This window comes from Mandrillus leucophaeus, unplaced genomic scaffold (genome assembly GCF_000951045.1).
Source record: "Mandrillus leucophaeus isolate KB7577 unplaced genomic scaffold, Mleu.le_1.0 Scaffold782, whole genome shotgun sequence".
Lineage (NCBI taxonomy): Eukaryota > Metazoa > Chordata > Mammalia > Primates > Cercopithecidae > Mandrillus > Mandrillus leucophaeus.
Genome location: NW_012108497.1, coordinates 154,929 through 168,466, shown reverse-complemented (window position 1 = coordinate 168,466; position 13,538 = coordinate 154,929). Strand labels below are relative to the sequence as shown.

The 13,538-nt window shown below is 46.0% G+C and overlaps 1 protein-coding gene across 2 annotated transcripts in view; it reads right to left on the bottom strand.

Moving 5' to 3' along the window:
- The window catches only part of RMND5B (required for meiotic nuclear division 5 homolog B (S. cerevisiae)), a 14,835-nt gene extending 4,546 nt beyond the window's left edge, over positions 1-10,289 (bottom strand). Inside the window, exons 1-6 of one of the 2 annotated variants that reach the window (XM_011967048.1) lie at positions 10,140-10,289; positions 6,806-6,956; positions 1,529-1,674; positions 1,265-1,405; positions 523-623; positions 140-306 (exon numbers count right to left, since the gene is read on the bottom strand). In XM_011967048.1, coding sequence (XP_011822438.1) covers positions 140-306; positions 523-623; positions 1,265-1,405; positions 1,529-1,674; positions 6,806-6,956; positions 10,140-10,157 — 724 coding nt within the window. In that variant the 5' untranslated portion in view covers positions 10,158-10,289. The remainder of the gene's footprint in view (positions 1-139; positions 307-522; positions 624-1,264; positions 1,406-1,528; positions 1,675-6,805; positions 6,957-10,139) is intronic. The other variant, XM_011967049.1, reaches the window with a different exon arrangement.
- Positions 10,290-13,538: the final 3,249 nt, after the last annotated feature.

The following is a 13,538-nucleotide window of genomic DNA, read 5'->3' as shown; positions in this document are numbered from 1 at the left end:
GGACACAATGAGGGGTCAGAGAAGTTTCTAGTTGGGGAGAGGCATCTGCATGGGCGCAGGGACTGGAGCCTGATGTAACCCACCATATCCAGACATGTGTCAGGCCAGGCAGCACAACCCCAGCCCCCTGGGCACTCACCCCGCTGGTGCAGCTGGGCAAAGGGCTGGAAGTGCCGAGCATAGCTGAGGGCCTCCAGCTGCTTCTCGGGGCCTCCTGCCAGGAGGCGGATGAAGTGCAGTCGGTGCAGCTTGAACTCCAGGGAGCTGTTGAGTTCCAGCAGGCGCTGCCTGTGGGAGACGGCCCATCTGGGAAGAAAGGGGCCAGTTTAGTGTAGAGCTGGTGGGGGCTAGGACCTGAGAGCCAGGACCTGAGAGGAGGGCCCCAAAAGCCTGTGTGAGGCTCTTGAGACAGGGCTGGAGGCAAGTCAAGTACATCTGGGTGAACTGAAGACCGCAGTCAAGCCCTGTGCCCTGAGAGGTCGGAGAGCAGAGTGCTGCTGGCCCACCCAAGGGCTTCCTTACTCCAGCGCAGGACCGAGGTCGTGTTCGTGCAGGGCTTCCAGGATTCGATTCAACTCTAGGAAAGGCTGCTTGAAATCCAAGTCCACGTTCAGCGTTGATTCCTACAAGGAGAGAGAGAAGAGATCCCACCACTGCAAGATGGTGTTTCCAAAGTTCTCTGCTGCGCACAGAATAAAAGCTCACCCGCCAAAGACAGGCCAGAGAGAGCTGGGCTTTGCTTGAGGAGCTTGGTCTCGTGCCAGCCACTTGGGCCTCTCTTGTTCCCATCTCGATCCTGGGGAGGCTGAGTAGACATGCTGACCTCCAGAGTGCGGACTGCAAACCCCACCCTACAACCGTAGCAGTGGAGACAGTCCCCAGGCTACGCACGGAGTTGCATGGCGAGAAAATTATTCCTCTTCAATCCTCCTAGTACAGTAGGGAAAATCTTTACTTTTACCACCAGTGTGTCTTTAACACCTAACAAGTACTACTTTGTCATTTCACTCATCCATCTCCCTTTTCAATAAAGGGATATGAGGCCTCAGCTCTGAACCCTGGCTGGCAACCAACTCTAACTAGAAATGAGTAACTTCTCTTTTCATCATATACGTTTTTAAAGCTACCTTCTACTTCCGGCAGAGGCGCTGATTTCCTTTAGGAAATAAACGGAATTGAAGAATGGCAGGGACTTCATATACTGAAACTAGCAGGTGAAAGGCAGAGCAGGCAGGTTGTCAGCACCTGTCCGGCCCGGCTGTACCTGGCACAGCTCCTCGGCCACGCTGAGCATGCCCTGCTGGTACAGGTGTTCCACGATGGCCATCTGCAGGATCTGCTGCTGCTGTTCCCGCGCGTCCCACACCGCATCTGACACAACACCACAGATCTCAGAGTCGAAGTTCTGACAAAGGAGGAGAGACAGGGCCTGGTGATGCGGGCACTCTTGCTGGCTCTCCTTCGAGTCCTTGTACATCCCAGCTTCAGGGTACTCCCAGCCCAGGCCTGGAGCCAGCCACGTGCTCACCCTGTCAATGGCTTTGCCCACTCGGGATACACTGCTGTGAATGTCCTTATGGTCCGAAGCCAGTTTCTGCACTGTATCTTTGATCTTCCGGCAGCATTGTGACATCACCAGAGAGAGGGTGGCTGAGAGAGGGGTCCCCTGGAGGGCTGCAGAGAAAGTGGAATAAGGACACAGAGGAGACAGACTGGGGCACCTGCCTTGGCAGCAGACCTTAGCTCTGCCTCCTCTATTCTAAATGCCAGCCCTGTGGCCCAGGAGGCAGCCCTAAATGCCAGGGTGAAAGAACTAGCTTTTCTTTCAGGTCTTGCCACTTTTTAACTGTCTGACTTGGAACTGGTCAAATGGGAAAAGCCAGTTCACCTCTGGGAGCCTTCATTTCCTCATCTGTAAAATTATAGTGAAATGAAGATGATTTGGCACTTACTATGGGCCAAGTGTTTATTTTAACTCACGGACTACAGCATGCATAGGATTCTGTTTAACTGTGAAGTTAAACATAGAGTTACCATAGGATCCAGCAATTCCACTCCTAAGTATACACCAAAATAAATAAAAACATATGTCCACACAAACACTTGTAAGTGAATATTCATAGCAGCGATATTTATAATAGCCCAAAGGTGGAAACAACCCAAATGTCCATCAATCAGTGGAAGAATATGGCACATCCATACAATGGACTGTCATTCAGCCATAGAAAGGAATGAAGTGCTGATACAGGCTACAACACAGATAAGCCTTGAAAACGTCACATTAATCAAAGAAGCCAGACACAAAAGGCTACATGTGATATGATTCCTTTTATATGAACTGTCCAAAATAGGCAGATCTATAGAGACAAAAAAGGGATTAGTGATTGCCAGAGGCTAGGGAGAGGGAGGAATGGAGAGATGGGTTAGGTTTCTTCTGGGGATGATGAAAATGTTCTGAAATTAGATAGTGGTGAAGATTGTACAATTCTGTAAATATGCTGAAAACCACTGAGTTGTACTTTATTTTTTAAATTTCCATCTATGTATGTATGTATGTATTTATTTTAAGATTTCCATCTATGTATGTATGTATGTATTTATTTTAAGATTTCCATCTATGTATGTATGTATTTATTTTAAGATTTCCATCTATGTATGTATGTATGTATTTTAAGATTTCCATCTATGTATGTATGTATTTATTTTAAGATTTCCATCTATGTATGTATGTATTTATTTTAAGATTTCCATCTATGTATGTATGTATTTATTTTAAGATTTCCATCTATGTATGTATGTATGTATGTATTTATTTTAAGATTTCCATCTATGTATGTATGTATGTATTTATTTTAAGATTTCCGTCTATGTATGTATGCATGTATTTAAGATTTCCATCTATGTATGTATGTATTTAAGATTTCCATCTATGTATGTATGTATTTATTTTAAGATTTCCATCTATGTATGTATGTATTTATTTTAAGATTTCCATCTATGTATGTATGTATTTAAGATTTCCATCTATGTATGTATGTATTTATTTTAAGATTTCCATCTATGTATGTATGTATGTAAGATTTTCATCTATGTATGTATGTATTTATTTAAGATTTTCATCTATGTATGTATGTATTTATTTATTTTAAGATTTTCATCTATGTATGTATTTAAAGATTTCCATCTATGTATGTATGTATGTATTTATTTAAGATTTTCATCTATGTATGTATGTATTTAAGATTTTCATCTATGTATGTATGTATGTATTTATTTAAGATTTTCATCTATGTATGTATGTATTTATTTAAGATTTTCATCTATGTATGTATGTATGTATTTATTTTAAGACCGGGTTATGAGACTGGCTAATACTTGTATTTTTGGTAGATGGAGTTACCATGTTACCCAGACTGGTCTCGAACTCCTGGACTCAAGTGATCTACCTGCCTCAGCTTCCCAAAGTGCCGGGACTACAGACATGAGCCACCATGCCCATCCAGAGTTGTACTTTATTTATTTATTTGGATACAGAGTCTTGCTCTGTCGCTCAGGCTGGAGTGCAGTCCAGCCTTGGCGCAATCTTGGCTCACTGCAACCTCTACCTCTCGAGTTCAAGCGATTCTCCTGCCTCAGCCTCTCGAGTAGCTGGGATTACAGGTATGCGACACCACGCCCAGCTAATTTTTGTATTTTTAGTAAGAGACAGGGTTTCATCATGTTGGCCAGGCTGGTCTCAAACTCCTGACCTCAGGTGATCCACCTGCCTTAGCCTCCCAAAGCGCTGCGATTACAGGCATGAGCCACTGCACCCGGCCAGAGTTGTACTTTAAAAGAGTGAGTTTAATGGTAAGTGAATTGTAGCTCAGTTTTTAAAAGACATAGGAACCAGGGACTCCCGCTGGTCAGACCTAAGACAATTTGAACATTACATTAAATAACCGTAATGGATTATAACCTATTGAATACAATAAGAATATGAGTGTGAAGTGATAATAATGAAAGGAGAAGGGAAAGCTTTACAGTTGAATGCCAACTAATAAATGTATAAAGAATGACAAAGCAGGAAAAATCACCATGTTGCAGACAGCTTAGTAATAATTCACAAAACAATCATTAATGGATAGTAAAACTAGTAGAGGCCGAAATTTGGTAAAGAGCAGGACATTTATAGGGTATCAAAGTATCTCCCCCATACCACTGGTTGTGGTTTTTTTTTTTTTTTTTTTTTTTGAGACAGAGTCTCGTTCTGTCACCCATGCTGGAGTGCGGTGGTGCAATCTTGGCTCACTGCAACCTCTGCCTCCTGGGTTCAAGCGATTCTCATGCCTCAGCCTGCCAAGTAGCTGGGACTACAGGCATGTGCCACCATGCCTGGCTAATTGGTTTTGCCATGTTGACCAGGCTGGTCTTGACCTCCTGGGCTCGAGTGATCTGCCCGCCTCAGCCTCCCAAAGTGCTAGGATTACAGCCCACAAACTACTTAGTGATTACAAAGAAAAATTAGGAACTTTACAGTGGAAAAACTTAGCAGATACCATCTTAACTAAGTGATCAAAGTGAAGATCAGGCCAGGTGCAGTGGATCATAATCCCAGCACTTTGGGAGGCTACACAGGAGGATCACTTGAACCCAGGAGTTCAACACCACCCTGGGAGACGCCATCTCTACAATAAAAAAAAAATTAGCTGGGCGTGGTAGTGTATTGCTGTGGTCCCAGCTACTCCTGAGGCTGAAGTGGTAGGATCACTTGAGCCCAGGAGGTCAAGGCTGCAGTGAGCCAAGATCATGCCACTGCACTCCAGCATGGGCAACAAAGTGAGACCCTGTCTCCAAAATAAAAGTGAACAACAGCAATAATGCAATAAACCAACATCTTGTGTCTTCCAATGTGATGCACTGAGAAACAAATCACTTCTGAAGTACTCCTGCCAAAAATGCAAAACCTAAGTAATGAGAAAACATCAGACAACTCCAAATTGAGAGATGTTCTGCAAAATTGGCTTTAATGCTTCAAAAATACCAATGTCATGAAAGATAAAGGAAGACAGAAGAAATGTCCCAGATTAAAAAAACTAAAGATTAGACAGGAGAAACGAAATGAAGTGTGTGATCTTGGATTGGTTCCTGGACTGGAAATCAAAATGCTTTATGAAAATTCCTGGGACAGCCAGGCATGGTGGCTCACACCTGTAATCCCAGCACTTTGGGAGGCCATGGCAGGTGGATCACCTGAGGTCAGGAGTTTGAGACCAGCCTGGCCAACGTGGCAAAACCCCATCTCTACTAAAAATACAAAAAAAAAAAAAATTAGCCAGGCATGGTGGTACGGGCCTGTAATCCCAGCAACTTGGGAGGCTGAAGCAGGAGAATCCCTTGAACCTGGGAGGCAGAGGTTACAGTGAGCAAAGATTGCACCATTGCACTCCAGCCTGGGCAATGAGAGCAAAACTCTGTTTCCAAAAAAAAAAAAAAAAAAATTCCTCGAACAATGGCAAAATTGAAATGTGAACTACATTGGCTGGGTGTGGTGGCTCACACCTGTAATCCTAGCACTTTGGGAGACTGAGGCAGGCAGATCACTTGAGGTCAGAAGTTCAAGACCAGCCTAGCCAACATGTCTGTACTAAAAAATACAAAAATCAGCTGCAGGTGGTGGCATGCGCCTTTAATCCCAGCTACTCGGGAAGCTGAGGCCGAGAATCGCTTGAACCCGGGAGGTGGAGGTTGCAGCTGAGGTGAGATCACACCACTGCGCTCCAGCCTGAGCAACAGTGAGACTCCATCTCAAAAAAAAAACAGAAAGAAAGAAAGAAATGTGAAGTATAGTTACTAGGTAATATTATATCAATGTTTCATTTCTTGGATTTATTTATTTATTTATTTTGTTTTTTTGAGATGGAGTCTCGCTCTGTTGGCCAGGTTGGAGTGCAGTGGCGTGACCTCTGCTCACTGCAGCCCACCACCACGCCCAGCTAAGTTTTGTATTTTTAGTAGAGAAGGGGTTTTGCCATGTTGGTCAGGCTGGTCTTAAACTCCTAACCTCAGGTGATCTGTCCGCCTTGGGCTCCCGAAGTGCTGGGATTACAGGCATGAGCCACCGTGCCTGGCAATTTCTGGGTTCTAATAAGTATGCTGTTTTTATGCAAGAGAATGCCCTTGATTTTAGGAAATACACACTGAAGGCTTGGGGCTATGTTATCTACAACTTAGTTTCAAATGGTTAAAAAGTAATGATAACGGCAAATATGGCAACATCTGAGCAGGTGGTGAATCCAAGTAAAGGGTATATATCAGTTCTTTATACTATTCTTGGAACTGGTCTCTAAATTTAAAATTATCTTTAAAATCTTAAAAGCTAAAAATAGACCAGGCATGGTGGCTCACGCATATAATCCCAGCACTTAGGGAGGCTGAGGCAGGAGGATCACTTGAGCCCCTAGGAGTTCAAGACCAGCCTAGGCAACATAGACATTGTCTCCACAAAAAAAAAAAAAATATATATATATATATATATGTGTGTGTGTGTATATATATATATATAAAATGAAAAGAAAAAAGTTAAAAATAGAAAAGTAAGTTGAAAACAAAATGTAAATGGGAATCATCTCAGGTAAATTAATCATTTCTGTTGGGCTTTTTGAAATAGTTCAGAGACTGTCATTACCCGGTTTCAAGGAGGCCTAGAGATGCTGGTACCAATATCCTCATCATCGTCCTTCCGGAACCCTGTCACTCAGTAGCTTCGGGTCTCCCATGTCCTCAGGGAGGCTGTCGCAGGGCACTTGCAAGGGTGGCCACCCACCTGCACTGGCCAGCTCAGCCCGCAGCTGGCCCACGTAGTGCAGCAGCTCCTCCAGGCTCTGCTCGCAGTGCTGCCCGTAGGTCAGGAACTTCTGCAGGACCTTGTCCAGCTCTCTCTCCACGCACGCACACTGCTCCATGGTGGCCTCAGCCTGGGAAGGGTCAGCTGGGTCAGGCCCCATCTGGGCCACGGTGGCATGGCAGGCAGGGTGCTCAGACCACCTCTTCAGATCCCTCTCACCATTCCCACATCATGTATCAATGCTCCCTGCTTACCAAAACATAGGTTTTGGTAACATCCCATCTCCTCACTCCAGTGGAGGATGCAGGCTGGTGTGAGGACGGGGTTTTTCTGAATCATGATGAGAAAATTATTCCATTTTCAACTCTTTTCATGCCTTAATCTTTGTTCATTCCCTTTTAAATCAGAATAGAGAGCAGGCCTCACAGAGCCCTTAGCTGGCAATACTATCTAACTAGAAATCCACATACTGCATAACGTCATATTACACGTATTTTCTTTTTTTGAGACAGGCTCTTGTTCTGTTGCCCTGGCTAGACTGCAGTGGCACTATCTCAGCTCATGGCAACCTTGACCCCCCAGGCCCAAGGGATTCTCCCACTTTAGCCTCCTGACTAGCTGGGACCACAGGAATGTGCTTCCACACCAGTCTAATTAAACATTTTTTTTTGTAGAGACGGGGTCTCCCTGTGTTGCCCCGGTTGGTCTCCAACTCCTGGGGCTCAAACAATCTTCCTGCCTTGGCCTCTCAAAGCGCCAGGATTATAGACATGAGCCACCATGCCTGGCCCATGTGTTTTCGTAGAGTCATTATGGCCACATTCTTACAGTTAAAGGAACTGCTTTTCCATGTACTACAGTAACATAAGCCATAAAGGCCGTCCTTGAGTGGCTGATATTTGGAAACACAGCTTGGGGAATAACTGCCAACCATGCCGGCCTGACGGGCTTGCCTACCACCCCTGCCTCACCCTCACCCGCTGCGCACCTGAAGACAGGCACAGAACCCTTGCTCTCTCATAGCCCCGTGCCCTGGTACATGCTGCTTCCTCACCTGGCCTGCTCTCCATCACCCTTACCTCCTCGACTACTTGAGAGGCTGGCCCATCACTTCTGAGTTAGCTCAGACATCAGCATCTTTAGCAGCTGTCTCTAGCCTGTGCCCACCTAGCTCCCTCTACTCTCACTTTGCACCCTTCTATTTCAGTTTTGGTCACTGGGCCTGCCTCCCCAACCAGACCAGAACCTCTCTTGCTGCAATACCACCTTCCCTCCTCATTAGACCATTGAAAGAAAGTTGACTTTTCTTGTCCTGTCTCCTCTCCCTACCACTGGGGCTTCCTTGTCCTTTCTACCCTGGGCCACTGCTCCTTTCCATTTCAGAGCAGCCTTTGACACTGAACATGTGGGCAAATCTCAGAATGTCTGTGACACAGCTGATTTCCTTCCCCATCCTTCCATCTATGAGATTTGAAATGAGAGGGTTCTGTCACATTTCCCTCTGAAAGATTCAAATCTAGCCCATTGCCCATTCTCAAGAAGGGTACGGAGGAACATCAGAAAGAGAAAGAGAATCTTATGTCCAAGGTGACCACCAAGATCTTCCCAGTTTCACAGGCTCTCTTCACTCATTCCCACCAGCATGAGTCCCTGCCTCAGCACCTTGGCCCATCTGTAGCCACTGTCACCCAACCTGACAGGGAACAAGTGACAGTGAAATGGCACCCAGGGCCTTGGGGGCTGTGTTTATTCCCTCTTTCCTTACAGCGAATGCTATTACACTGGAATCTATAGTCACGGAGTCCAGAAGCTAAGCCACCTCCCCCGCCCCATCCCCTCTGTACAAACATCCTGCAACTGGATGTGATCCATTATGGCAAAATATAACAGGGTCTCCTATCTGAAATGATGTAATTATTATTATTGCTATTGTTAACAGCTGACATTCCAAATAGGAGCCTGTTCTGTGCCAGGCACTGCTCTAATGACTGCATACATTAATTCGTTTACCTAATGCTCATGAAAACACTCTGAGGTAGGTACGATGATTAGACCCACTTTGCAGACGAGAAAATGAGACACAAAGATTAAATCAGTTGCCCAAGGTCAGGCATCTGGGAAGTGGAGGAGCTGGGAACTGAAGCCAGACAGTCTGGCTCTGACCTGGGAGTCCTTCTCTAAGTACTTCACATCACAGGCACTCCCAGGACCAGCTTCACAGGCCACTGTTTCACCAGGAAAGGAAAGCAGCAAATATCTGTGTTGGAATGAGTGTACAGCAACCATTAATGACGATGAGAAACAGAAAATTAACCACAGAGCTCATGAGAATGATCAACTAGGGAAGATGGCAGGACACTAGAATGTTGGCCAAGAGTGTCTGGGAACTAGAATCACAATTTTTCAAAAATAGACATATCAAACATTTTGATATATTTATCAAAAACATGGCTCAAAAAAGCCAGGACCTCATGAAGGTCAAACAATCCGGCCTGTCAGACCCCAAGAGCTACCAGGCTTATCAAAGGCAAGCTCAAATCAGCATCTTGAAATTGTATTTACTACACTTGATCTTAGCCAAAAGGCAATAAAATTGCCTTTATGAGAAGCAATAAAATTGTATTTACAAAGTTGAGGAAGGAGATGGTACAGGATTGCATTGTGGCAAGGAGTAGAAAACAATCTAGGGACCTCATCACTAGAGGAATCAAGTAAGTAAGTAAAATGTGGGGGATGCATCTATGGAAACCTGTGGAACATTTAGAAAGTGCGTCCCAAATATACCCAGAGCAACATCAGTAAGATCCACACATGGCACTGAGGTGGAAAAAAATGAGGTCTAGGCAGAATCCATTTATGTAAATTAAAAATATATGCGGCCGGGCATGGTGGCTCACGTCTGTAATCCTAGCACTTTGGGAGGTTGAGACGGGAGGATCACGAGGTCAGGAGATCGAGACCATCCTGGCTAACACGCTGAAACCCCGTCTCTACTAAAAAAATACAAAAAATTAGCCGGGTGTGGTGGCGGGCTCCTGTAGTCCCCGCTACTTGGGAGGCTGAGGCAGGAGAGTGATGTGAACCCGGGAGGCGGAGCTTTCAGTGAGCCGAGATTGCACCACTGCACTCCAGCCTAGGAGACAGCAGGACTCCGTCTCAAAAAAAAAAAAAAAAAAAATTACATATATATATGCATGCATATAGGCCAGGAGCAGTGGCTCACATCTGTAATCTCAGCATTTTGGGAGGTCAAGGCAGGCAGACTGCTAAGCTCAGGAGTTCGAGACTAGTTTGGGCAACATGGCAGATTTACCTGGGCATGGTGGCACATGCCTGTGGTCCCAGCTACTCAGAAGGCTGAGGTGGGAGGGAGGATTGCTTGAGCCCGGGACATCAAGGCTGCAGTGAGTCATGATTATGCCACTGCACTCCAGCCTGAGCAACAGAGTGAGACCCTGTCTCAAAAAAAACAAAAAGAAGATATACACCAAACACATCAGAATGGTTTCCTGTGGTGAGAAGATGGGGGAAGAATAGGGACAAAAGGGAATATAAATACAAAGGAGAAAGAGGCCCTGCATGGACCAGTAAGTGTCACCCTGAGGAGTGTGATTAACTCAGTACTTTTTTTGTTTGTGTTATTTGGAGACGGTCTTGCTCTGTTGCCCAGGCTGGAGTACAGTGGCACTATCTTGGCTCACTGGCAACCTCCACCTCCCGGGTTCAAGCAATTCTCATGCCTTGGTTTCCCAAGTAGCTGGAATTACAGGTGCGCCACCACACCTGGCTCATTTTTTTTTTTTCATTTTTGTATTTTTAGTAAAGATGGGGTTTCGCCATTTGGGCCAGGCTGGTCTCAAACTCCTAGCCTCAAGTGATCCACCTGCCTCGGCCTCCCAAAGCGCTGGGATTACACGTGTGAGCCAAATCACCTGGCCAAATTTTTAAAAATAAAATAAGTGAACTGAGAAAACAGAACTGTTTGCGGGTATTCTATCCAAAAAATCCAGGAAGTTAATTCAGTCTGTCCAGAGCAAGCCACTCCGCCTGAATCATAGTCAGTCATCTGCACCAGGCACAAGGAATTGTGTTTGTCTTTACAAACTTCATGATTAATAGAAGTACTGATGATTGAAATTTCATGTCCACTGGTCCTAAGCCTTCCTCCCCAAGGTCTCACATATACAGAAATTATCCACCAGGATGACCCTCCGAAACACACACCAGATCCTGTTACCTTGTGCCCAACACTGCCATGGTTGACATATAAGCCCTTTGCAATTACATATTTGCTTCCTTTGCACAAGTTGTTCCTATTTTTAGAGCGCCCTCTGCACTTCTTTGTATAGAGTACGTAAGCTGTAGTTAAATTATCACCTCCCTTGAGCCCTCAGTGAAATCTCCCTGCCTCTTTTTCTGCTTCATAACCTGGCAGGAGTGGCCATACCGCACCCATCTGAGTCCTCAACCACTGCAGCACAGTAGCGGCCTGTCCACGTCGGCCTCCCCCATTGGTCTGTGAGCTGCTCAATGGCTGGAGTGCAGTCTTGTCCATTCTCCCGCTCGGTGCCCAGACCAGGGCCTGGTCCATGGCAGATGCTCAGTAAACATCTGTTGATTGGGGCTGGGCGCGGTGGCTCACGCCTGTAATCCCAACACTTTGGGATGCCAAGGCGGGCAGATCATGAGGTCAGGAGATCGAGACCATCCTGGCTAACACAGTGAAACCCCATCTCTACTAAAAAAATACAAAAAATTAGCCAGGCGAGGTGGCGGGCGCCTGTAGTCCCAGCTACTCGGGAGGCTGGATGGAGCAGGAGAATGGCGTGAACCCTGGAGGCAGAGCTTGCAGTGAGCCGAGATCACGCCACTGCACTCCAGCCTGGAAGACAGTGCGAGACTCCATCTCAAAAAAAAATAAAATTTGTTGATTGGCCGGGTGCAGTGGCTCATGCTTGTAATTCCAGCACTTTGGGAGGCTGAGGCAGGTGGCTCACCTGAGGTCAAGAGTTTGAGACCAGCCTGAGCAACATGGTGAAACCTCGTTTCTACTAAAAATACAAAAATTACCCAGGTGTGATGGCGCGCGCTTGTAATCCCAGCTACTCAGGTGGCTGAGGCAGGACAATCGCTTGAACGGGGAGGTGGAGGTTGCAGGGAGCCAAGACCACATCATTGCACTCCAGCCTGGGCAACAAGAGCAAAAATTCCGTCTCAAAAACAACAACAACAACAACAACAACAACAACACATTTGCTGATTAAATGACACATCCATTTCATAGCTTCGCCCTAGAGAGCCTGAGCTCAAACGTGTAGGAGTGGGTAGAAAGAGACATGAGTGAAATATTAAATCTCCATGATGGCATGCATGGAGGTTTATCCTGGAGTATTTGGCATCCTGAAACAAGTGGCTCCTGTGCAGGCAGAAAAGAAGTTTGAGCAAATCACAAAGGTCCCTTTTGCCTGACAAAGATTAGACAACCTCCATTGACTCAATTCTTAATGCTTTTTTTTTTTTTTTTTTTGAGGCAGGGTCTCTTCAGTTACTAGGGTTGCTTAAAAATTAAAAAAAAAAAAAAAAAAAAGAGAGAGAGAGAGAGACAGGGTCTCAATCTGTTGCCCAGGCCAGAGTGCTGTGGTACAATTAGGGCTCGCTGCAGCCTCGACCTCCTGGGCTCAAGTGATCCTCTCACCTCAGCCCCCCACCCCAAGAAGCTGGCACTACAAGTGCACCATGTAGTCCCCCCATGAACACTCCTGAGTTTATGACACATTTAATTGGTCCATGCAGGGCCTTTTCTCCTTTGTATTTATTTATGTATTCCCTTTTGTCCCTATTCTTCCCTCTCTCCCCACCACACCTGGCTAATTTTTTTGTTGTTTGTTTTTGAGATGGAGTCTCGTGGCATGATCTTGGCTCATGGCAACCTTCGCTTCCCAGTTTCAAGCGATTCTCCTGCCTCAGTCTCCTAAGTAGCTGGAATTACAGGCACCTGCCACCAGACCTATTTTTTGTATTTTTAGTAGAGATGGGGTTTCACCACGTTGGCCAGGCTGGTCTTGAACTCCTGGCCTCAAGTGATCCTCCCGCCTCGGCCTTCCAAAGTGTTGGGGTTACAAGCGTGAGCCACTGCGCCAGGCCTAATTTTTTGGAGAGACAGGGTTTCACCATGTTGGCCAGGTTGGTCTTGAAGTGCTGAGCTCAAGCCATCTGCCAGCCTCAGCCTCCCAAAGTGCTGGAATTACAGGCGAGAACCACCGTGCCCAGCCAATTCTTAGACTTTTGCAGCCGCCATCTCCATCTATTCTCTACCCTACATGTCACTCCTCTTCTTAAAACCAAAAGATTTCCACTGTACTTAGAAAAAACTCCACATTCCTTTCTATGACCTACAAGCTCTACGTGAGGAAACCCCGACTCTCCGACCTCATCTCCTACCACTCTTTCCCTTTCTTACCATACTCCAGCCACACTAGCTTTCTTTCTGTTCCCTGCCGATACTCCCAGCTGATTTCTGTTCCGGGGCCTTCGCACTGGTTGTTCCCGCTGCCTGGACCACTCTCTCCCCATATCTTCCCATACCCTCCTCCTAACTTGGGTCTCAACGCAAATGTCACGTCTTCAGAGACGCTCTGCTAGACCACAGTATCTAATGCTGACCCCTCTGCCCCACCCTCACACCAGTTACCCTGTCATATCGCCCTCTTCC